At 39.3% G+C, this 10616-nt stretch overlaps 1 protein-coding gene across 1 annotated transcript in view; it reads left to right on the top strand.

Moving 5' to 3' along the window:
• The first annotated feature begins 2141 nt into the window (after positions 1–2141).
• The window catches only part of rngtt (RNA guanylyltransferase and 5'-phosphatase), a 116733-nt gene continuing 108258 nt past the window's right edge, over positions 2142–10616 (top strand). Inside the window, exons 1-4 of the mRNA XM_016449830.1 lie at positions 2142–2461; positions 3385–3494; positions 3769–3872; positions 4001–4089. Of these exons, the coding sequence (XP_016305316.1) occupies positions 2398–2461; positions 3385–3494; positions 3769–3872; positions 4001–4089 (367 nt within the window). The 5' untranslated portion in view covers positions 2142–2397. The remainder of the gene's footprint in view (positions 2462–3384; positions 3495–3768; positions 3873–4000; positions 4090–10616) is intronic.

Genomic DNA, 10616 nt, shown 5'->3' with positions numbered 1-10616 from the left:
TCTGTCTGTCTGTCTGTCTGTCTGTCTATCTATCTATCTATCTATCTCTCTGTCTGTCTGTCTGTCTGTCTGTCTGTCTATCTATCTATAAAATAAAATATTATTTACATAATACAATATTAGGTAATATTACAATATTATTATCATATACAATAATACACAAAAGAAGTAAACACAAGAAATACACACACACAAATAAAATATGTAAAATATGGTGCGCTAACATTTTCATAGTAACTGTAATTTAATTACACATTTTTTCTCAATAGATTACATAGATTACATTTATTTTGCACTTAAATTATGCAATTCTGTTAATGTAACTAGTTACTCACCAGCACTGACAGTCTGTCTATCTGTCTGTCTATCTATCTATCTATCTATCTATCTATCTATCTGTCTGTCTGTCCGTCTATCTATCCGTCTATCTATCTATCTATCTATCTATCTATCTATCTATCTATCTATCGTCGTGTCTGTCTGTCTGTCTATCTATGTAACTATCTATCTATCTCTCTGTCCGTCCGTCCGTCCGTCCGTCCATCCATCCGTCCATCCGTCTGTCTATTTGTCTGTCTGTCTATCCATCTATCTATCTGTCTGTCTGTCTGTCTGTCCGTCCGTCCGTCCGTCCGTCCGTCCGTCCGTCCGTCCGTCCGTCCGTCCGTCCGTCCGTCCGTCCGTCCGTCCGTCCGTCCGTCCGTCCGTCCGTCCGTCCGTCCGTCCGTCCGTCCGTCCGTCCGTCCGTCCGTCCGTCCGTCCGTCCGTCCGTCCGTCCGTCCGTCCGTCCGTCCGTCCGTCCGTCCGTCCGTCCGTCCGTCCGTCCGTCCGTCCGTCCGTCCGTCCGTCCGTCCGTCCGTCCGTCCGTCCGTCCGTCCGTCCGTCCGTCCGTCCGTCCGTCCGTCCGTCCGTCCGTCCGTCCGTCCGTCCGTCCGTCCGTCCGTCCGTCCGTCCGTCCGTCCGTCCGTCCGTCCGTCCGTCCGTCCGTCCGTCCGTCCGTCCGTCCGTCCGTCCGTCCGTCCGTCCGTCCGTCCGTCCGTCCGTCCGTCCGTCCGTCCGTCCGTCCGTCCGTCCGTCCGTCCGTCCGTCCGTCCGTCCGTCCGTCCGTCCGTCCGTCCGTCCGTCCGTCCGTCCGTCCGTCCGTCCGTCCGTCCGTCCGTCCGTCCGTCCGTCCGTCCGTCCGTCCGTCCGTCCGTCCGTCCGTCCGTCCGTCCGTCCGTCCGTCCGTCCGTCCGTCCGTCCGTCCGTCCGTCCGTCCGTCCGTCCGTCCGTCCGTCCGTCCGTCCGTCCGTCCGTCCGTCCGTCCGTCCGTCCGTCCGTCCGTCCGTCCGTCCGTCCGTCCGTCCGTCCGTCCGTCCGTCCGTCCGTCCGTCCGTCCGTCCGTCCGTCCGTCCGTCCGTCCGTCCGTCCGTCCGTCCGTCCGTCCGTCCGTCCGTCCGTCCGTCCGTCCGTCCGTCCGTCCGTCCGTCCGTCCGTCCGTCCGTCCGTCCGTCCGTCCGTCCGTCCGTCCGTCCGTCCGTCCGTCCGTCCGTCCGTCCGTCCGTCCGTCCGTCCGTCCGTCCGTCCGTCCGTCCGTCCGTCCGTCCGTCCGTCCGTCCGTCCGTCCGTCCGTCCGTCCGTCCGTCCGTCCGTCCGTCCGTCCGTCCGTCCGTCCGTCCGTCCGTCCGTCCGTCCGTCCGTCCGTCCGTCCGTCCGTCCGTCCGTCCGTCCGTCCGTCCGTCCGTCCGTCCGTCCGTCCGTCCGTCCGTCCGTCCGTCCGTCCGTCCGTCCGTCCGTCCGTCCGTCCGTCCGTCCGTCCGTCCGTCCGTCCGTCCGTCCGTCCGTCCGTCCGTCCGTCCGTCCGTCCGTCCGTCCGTCCGTCCATCCATCCGTCCATCCGTCTGTCTATTTGTCTGTCTGTCTATCCATCTATCCGTCTATCTAGCTATCTATCGTCGTCTGTCTGTCTGTCTGTCCGTCTATCTATCCGTCTATCTATCTATCTATCTATCTATCTGTCTATCTATCGTCGTCTGTCTGTCCATCCATCCATCCATCCATCCATCCATCTATCCTTCTATCTATCCGTCTATCCGTCTATCTAGCTATCTATCTGTCTATCTGGGTGTTTAGCGCCCCTGCTGGCCGCCTGCAGTCACTGCTGTCGGGGTAAAAGCACAGAACTGCGGAACAACGTGGAGAACTACTATTTACTTCTGAGCAGGCTTTGAGAAGCGGACGCCTCATGGAGCTCATCTCATGACTGCTGACCCGAGGAAGAGCCTCTGTACAGCGCGAAGCTCTTGATAAAGCTGTGAGCCGCTAACAGTGCTGGGGTTTGTGTGAACCGAAGGGCCCAGGCAAGCAGCGGATCACCGAAGAGGCTTGAGCTCTGTCTCTGTCTCTATCAGCGGGAGCATGTCTCAAACCGGAGCTCCTCCGCGATGGAAGAACTGTCCCAGAAGAGGACAACCTGTGGCTGGTGAGCGTCTATCAGACAGTTGTCAACAAAGCTGCTCTACTAACCCACACTCGCTCTTTATGAAACAATAATTTGGGTTCTTAGAGTTAGGCGAATATTAGAGAGCATGAATGTACTCGAGCGCTGAGCTGTGTGAGTGCAGCTTCAGTAAACCTGATTAAAACTCAATGCTTTCAGTCTAACAGAGAGTTAACTAGCTGCCATTAGCCTGTGCTTGTTCATAGCGCTAACATTGCACTGCGTCATATGCCAAAATAAACCAATGATAACTTGAACTACGTGTATTTTTAATTAGGAACATGTACGACGTCAAAGTAGATACAAGGGCCTCTCTAAACTTGTTTTGTATGGTTTTAAGTTGAGTGCTAGCCAGATTAGCTTCACTACACGCAGGTCAACACAAGCACGTCACTGGGTAAGAGAGGCGGGATTGGCGCGGGCTTGATTCATGAATATTAATCGCCTCGTTTTACGTTCGGTCTCCTGATTTGCTGAGAGGCAGACGTCAGAACGGGATTAACGAATCGCACTATGATGAAGGCGTAGGTTAGGAATATTAATGAGAAGACTGTGACCTAATTAATATTCATGAGACCGGACTACACCATAGTATGACTTGTAGTGTGTACACTATACACAAATATTTCGATTGGTTTATTCCCTGAATTTTTTTTAATTTTTATAAATATAGTATGTTTAATGACTCATTTTTGCATCTAAAATCAGAGTAAAATATTATAGCCTATTAAAATAAAATACATGCTACATGAGTATCATTAATTGAATACCTTGGTATTACCATTTTAGACTGTCATGGTACTGTGGCGCCACAGCAGTAGTCTTTGTAAAGGTTTACAGTACCAAATCATCATTGTGAGTGTTTATTAAGTTAAAGGACATGTCATGATGATTTCTCTCTGCAGGCAAATTTCTGCCCATGAAAACCATGCTTGGACCACGCTATGATGATAAAGTCCCGGAGGAGAACCGGTTTCATCCCAGCATGCTGTCCAACTATCTCAAAAGCTTAAAGGTATATGGACATCCTCTTAAAGGGATAGTTCACCCAAAATGAAAAATTCTCTCATCATTCACTCATCCATAAGTTGTTCCAAACTTCTTCTGTTGAGCACAAAAGAAGCTATCTTGAAGAATGTTGGTAATCAAACAGTAGGTGGCAGCCACTGACTTATATAGTCAAGTCAATGGCTACCGTCAACTGTTTGGTTACCATCATTCTTGAAAATATCGTCTGTAGTGTTCAACAAAAGAAAGAAACTTTGGAACAAATGCTGACCTGTCCGCAGGTGAAGATGGGTTTGCTGGTGGACCTGACGAACACCAGCCGCTTCTATGACCGAGCGGAGATAGAAAAAGAAGGAATCAAATACGTGAAACTTGCCTGCAAAGGGTATGTGACTTACAGAAACCGAATGCTGTGTTGCTTTTCTTGCATTTGAAATATTATCCTGTGTGCCACTCGTGTGACATGCTAGCTGGTCTGTCAGCTTCATGTGGATGTGTTTGTGTCTCGTTCAGTCACGCCGAATGTCCCGCAGTAGAGACGACAGAGATGTTCATCAGGCTGTGCGAGCACTTCATAGAGAAGACACCCACAGAGCTCATCGGTAAGACCAGCTAGCTCGCGTCTGACAGCTTTGCTTGATTTGTTGTCATGTAGCACCTTAAACCCTGATGCCAACAATTACGCTGTGTCCTGTCCAGGCCTGATGTACTACACATAATTTGTCGTCCATATGACTTGTGTGCTGTATTCCACAAGAAACAGTCTGCAGTTTTAAGTATTATTCACTGGGAATATTCTCCTCAGATATAGTTGTGCATGTGTATTCCGCAAGATATTTTACACCAAACGCCACTGTGGTTCTTGGTTTAAACATAGGGCAGGTTTGAATATAAATGCTGTGCTAAGCAACACGATTACGGCCAGCTGGAATATATTTAATATTTAATATGCAGTTATATGGACGCAGGATGTTGGACCAGTGAGATTTGACTGTGGACAGGAATAGAAACCGAACCCACCAACAAAATGTTCTGTTGCATCAAAATGACCCAACTGCAGTTTGATTGAGATTAATTGGAACGCACAATGAAAAAACATGATTTTTGAAAATTGTGAAATCTGAAAAAAAAAAAATTTAAATCTGTTTTTGCAAATGAACTCTTCATTTGTTGATGTATCATGTCACGTCTGGTTAGAAGACTTTTTATAGAAAAAAACTAGTGCTGACAAATGATTAATCGCAAATAATCGTAGTGAGCTGCTTCCCAGTTTACAGGCAGCGGTCTTCTAAGATGAATGATTTGGAACGCTCTACATGAGCAGCAACTCCACATATCCCACAAACATCTTTCATAATAGCATCAGGAGCCCGTAGTGCTGTCAAATGATTAATCGTGATTAATCGCATCCAAAATAAAAGATTTTGTTTACATAATATATGTGTGTGTGTGTTGTGTATATTTATTATGTATATGTAAATACATACACATACAGCATATATTTTCTTGTGTATATTTATTATGTGTATATAAATACACACACATACAGTATATATTTTGAAAATATTTACATGTATATATTTATATAATTCATATTATAAATACATTTAATATACAAATATAACATATTTTTCTTAAATATATACATGCAAGTGTGTGTATTTATATACACATAATAAATATACACAGTACACACTCATATATTATGTAAACAAAAACCTTTATTTTGGATGTGATTAATCGCGATTAATCGTTTGACAGCACTAAATTCATATATTTAATATATAAACTTATCATATTTTTCTTAAATATATTCATGCATGTGTGTGTTTATATATACATAATAAATATACACAGTACACACATATATAATGTACATAAAAACCTTTATTTTGGATGCGATTAATCGCGATTAATCGTTTGACAGCACTAAATTAATATATTTAATATATAAACTTATCATATTTTTCTTAAATATATTCATGCATATGTGCGTATTTATATATACATAATAAATATACACAGTACACACACATATATTACGTAAACAAAAACTTTTATTCTGGATGTGATAAATCACGATTAATCGTTTGACAGCACTAAAAAACAAAACAAAAACAAACAAAAAACAGAAATGTAATTTTTCTTATCGCAAAGAAAATATAAATATAAATGGATTTGGTTTTTAGTTATTGTAAATAAATTCAAATCACCAATGTATAAATAAAACCTCTTTTCATAAGTATCTTCTTACTAACTAAAATGAATAAAATTTTATTAAGGTCTGAATGAAAGTAAAAATGATATTACATGCAGTGTAATACTTAATATGAATATGGCTAAAGCATCCAGTCCTGATGTACCGAGCAGTGACAATCACTAATCATGTCCTGATAAACGAGGCATCATGGGAGCTAAGTGACAGATGCAGACTTTATTGAGTCACTGACACACAGCAGTGAACTCTATGAATAATTCTTATCATTTCTAATTTGCAGCAAATAACTGTGATATGAAATATATATGTTTATGACATAAAGAGGCGCTGAGTATGACATTCATATTTATTTCAAATCAACGTGACTGTGCCAATAACAAGTGGAAGTCGCAAACTTTGTGGCATAAATTAAATGGAATTATTTCTATACTTTATTTCACAGCACTGATATACACATACTGTTCAAAAGTTTGGGGTCAGTCTTTAGTTTTGACCTCTCGTCTGTGCCATTTAATCAGTCAAAAATACAGTGTAACAGTATTGTGAAATATTATTATCATTTAAAATAGCTGTTTTCTGTGTGAATATTTTGTAATTTGTTGCTGTGATCAAAGCTGAATTTTCAGCATCATTACTCCAGTCTTCAGTGTCACACGATCCTTAAAAAACATTTCTGATCAATATCAATGTTGAAAACTGTTGTGCTGCTTAATATTTTTTTTGGAAACAGTGATCATTTTATTTTTCAGGATTCTTTGATGAGTGGAAAGTTCAAAAGAACAGCATTTATTTGAAATAGAAATCTGTAGTAATATTATAAAACTCTTTGCTGTCACTTTTGATCAATTTAATGCGTCCTTACTGAATAAAGGTATTAATTTCTTTCAAATATCTTACTAGCTCCTATTATAATGGTTTTTGCCATGAAAATAGCCTGAGATGCTGACATGGCATTAAATAAATGTATACTACTACTAGCCCCTAGCTTTTAAAGAGTGTTGTAAATTCAAATCTATCAATTTTAAGATATGTTTACATAGTGAAGTATTTTTATTCTCTATTTTATGAACTGAACTTCCTGATCACCCCGTTAAAGAGGAACGGCTGGCTGATGTACACACAGTATTGTTCCGCCTCTGATCAGCGAGTGTGAGTTTGGCCTGTTGGAGGCGCTCTTGAGTCGTGTTAATGAGACGGACTATATGAACACCACGGCAACAGTGTGATTGACAGCTGCAGGGACACATGGAGAGAGCCGGAGCTCAGGGCAGCCAGAGCAAGACATGGCAAGCTCTAGATTACGGTTACTGGTCCTCTCTGAGGATTAATCAGGTCAATTAGCTGCACTGTCGCGTGACAGTCTGCAAGCACACTAAATCACTGTTGATTTCTACTGTCATGCTCTCCTTTACACAAAATAGATCTTAGATAAAGTTACAGAATGGGACCAGGGCGTATTTAACTATATTCATAAATTTATTTTAGACATTTTATTAAATTGATTAGAAGGAAATCATTTGTGTTTGCATTGCAAGCACTCCTATTACTTGTTGAGGGAAAGAAAGCATGCTGTTATTTTTCTTAGTACGATTCAACATTTTCACTTGGCAGACAATAAAACTTTAGTCTGAGCCATCTAGGACTACGACTACCATCTACACTACCCTTCAAAAGCTTAGGGTCAGTACATTTGATTTTTATTAATATTTAGCAAGGATGCATTAAATTGATCAAAAGTGAGATTTAAAATATTACTAAACATTTCTATTTCAAGTAAATGTTGTTCTTTGTTGGTTTTAAATGTTGTTCAAATTCATGGTTTACACAAAATGCTTTATTATTGTTCACACTAATAATAATAAATCAGCATATCAGAATGATTTCTGAAGGATCATGTGACGCTGAAGACTGGAGTAATGATGCTGAAAATTCAGCTGCGCATCACAGCAACTGCAGTTAGGGATGTAACGGTATCACGATTATAGTGACCAAAATTATCACGGTTATCAGTATTATCACGGTATGGTTAAAATGTGCTGGAGATGTTCAAAAAGTACCGACACATAAATCACTTCACCAAGTTTTATATTTAAAAATCAACAAACAACAAAATAAAATGGCTTTTTGTTTGCATAATCACTAAAACAATAAAATTCGGATTTTAAATGACGACTGGCAACAGTTTAATAGCATGCTGAAATATCGAATGTAAATGTTCAAATGTCAAAATGTACAGCAGGGCATGCTAATTCAGTCCGTTTTTGGCCAGACAGAAACTGCACACAGGCTGAATGTAAATATAAGTCTCTGTAAATCCACTCTCTGACAGCAGGTGGCGCTTATGGAAAAGCAGAATTAGAGCTGTTTCCTGTAACCTTCGTGGACAAAGCAGTATTGCGATTAAAACACTTCCTTTAGGTATTACATGGAGCGAAGATGAAAACAATGCCATCGAATCGTTTCTGAAGACGGTCAGAACCTTCAGAGGTACATTCATATAATTAATTCATTCATATATTCATTTGTATAATTCCCTTAGCACTCTTTTAAAACCTCCCAGCTTTTCCGCCCTGTTTTCACTCAAAACGAAACTACTCTGCATGCTCTCCGTTACTTAAAACTGTACTTTATGCTGGACAGTATTTATTTATTGCGAGTTGTTCAAATCGCGGTAATCTAATATGGTTTTAATGATAATTAAAAGATGAAACGGTAGGGGAATTTGATCATGATTTATCGTCAAACCGGTAATCGTTACATCCCTAATTGCAGTTACAATATTACAATAAAAAACTGTTTTCTCTTAAATTGTAATAATATTTCGCAATATTTTACAGTGTTTTTGATCAAATAAATGCAGCCTTGATACACAGAAGGAACTTCTTTCAAGAACAAAACATATGCTAGTGAGTCTGTTTCTGCATCTGTCATAAAAGCCTGAAAATACATCGTGATTTCTTCCTCAGATTTTTGTTTTGGTGCCTTGATGTCAGAAATACTCCATTGAGAGAAAAAAAAAACAAGAAAACTTTAGAGATTCTAGATACAACTTCTGACGGTAAATGTTCCACTAACGCTGTTAGTCACAACAGATGTTTCATTAGTAGACAGATGTTTGCAGGTAGTTTATTTACACACAAAGCCCATTTTTACTTGCATTTGACGCTTGCCAAATGTGAATGTTACTTCTGATGTTGTTTTCCAAATTGCATAAGAATAGTGAAGTCATCAAAACAATGAAAAAACACAAATGGAATTATGAGATTTATGGAGCGAGCAAGAAATGTAAATCTAGGCTTTTTCTTATACATCGCTCATGATATTTCTGTTTCAAAGAGCCTTTTGCCCCACGTGTACACTCTTGTGCATTAATCCACGTGCAGGATATTGTAATGCTAACATTTCAGTTTTTTTTTTAAACAAATCAGTAGAAGCATTTTATTTCATGAAACATTGTCATGATGAACTCTTTACAAAGACTAATAAGTGATGCTCCAGTGGCTTGAGAAAGTATTCATTAATCAGATGAGTTGAGTTGAGGTGAGTGTGTGTGGATTTTTCTGTGCTCTGTATCGCATATCAAACACATGATGAATATCTTCCCATCTTTCTCAGTTTAAATATGTAATTTTTTACAGAAAAAGATCTAAAGTAAATCCTGTTATTTGGTTCAGTTACTTTACCACATACGATAATTGATTGAATGATTTAACATTGCGTCATATGTAATTTTCTAGTATAATGCTGTCACATTTATGGTTTTAGAAGTAAAAGCTCCCAGAAGTGTATGACACATCACACATAAGTATATTTTGTTAAGTTTACTTTTTTCTTATTTTTGTTATCAGTAATGTACAATAGGGTGTTTTTATTTTTATTTTTTTTTAGTTAATGTTTATCGCATTATTTTAGTATTTTGTTTGTTTGCCGTTTATATATTGCTGTTTGTATTTACCATTTTTTATGGTCAGGCCACTTACGATGGACTATCAATTATCATGTGGCACCTATTATTGTTATAATGGTTATTAGTACGTTTTTTTTAAGGTACAACACAAAATTTGATAGTTTGTGTAAAATGTATTACTAAATGAAATATAAAGAAATATAAAAAGAAATATAAATGTCAAATATACAGACACCAAAAAAATATGCCACCCATTGACCCTTGAAACAGTATCTTTTACAATTTTTTAATCTTTATATATATATATATATACACTACCGTTCAAAAGTTTGGGATCAGTAAGACTTGTAATGTTTTTAAAGACGTCTCTTCTGCTCATCAAGGCTGTATTTATTTGATCAAAAATACAGAAAAAAAACTGTAATCTTGCAAAATGTTGTTACGATATAAAATAATGGTTTCTATTTTAATATCCTTTAAAATATAATTTATTTCTGTGATGCAATGCTGAATTTCCATCAGCCATTACTCCAGCATAAAGTGTCACATGATCTTCAGAAATCATTCTAATATGCTGATTTATTATTAGAATTATCAATGTTGGCAACAGTTGTGCTGCCAAATATTGTTTTTGGAAACTGAGATACTTTTTTCAGGATTCTTTGATGAATAAAAAGTTAAAAAGAACAGCATTTATTCAAAATATAAATATTTTCTAACAATATAAATCTTTGCTATCACTTCTTAATTTAACACATCCTTGCTGAATAAAAGTTTTAATTTCTTTCAAAAAAAGAAAGAAAAAAATGTACTGACCCCAAACTTTTGAGCTGTAGTGTATATTGTTAGAAAAGATTTCTATTTTAAATAAATGCTTTTCTTTTTAACTTTTTGTTCATTACAGAATCCTGAAAAACGTAAAGGTTCCAAAAAATATGAAGCAGCAACAGTGTCCAGCACTGATAATAAATCAGCATATTATTATGATTTCTGAAGATCATGTG

The sequence above is a fragment of the Sinocyclocheilus anshuiensis genome, unplaced genomic scaffold (genome assembly GCF_001515605.1).
Source record: "Sinocyclocheilus anshuiensis isolate Anshui unplaced genomic scaffold, SAMN03320099.WGS_v1.1 scaffold659, whole genome shotgun sequence".
NCBI lineage: Eukaryota > Metazoa > Chordata > Actinopteri > Cypriniformes > Cyprinidae > Sinocyclocheilus > Sinocyclocheilus anshuiensis.
This window is presented reverse-complemented; position numbering and strand designations above follow the sequence as displayed.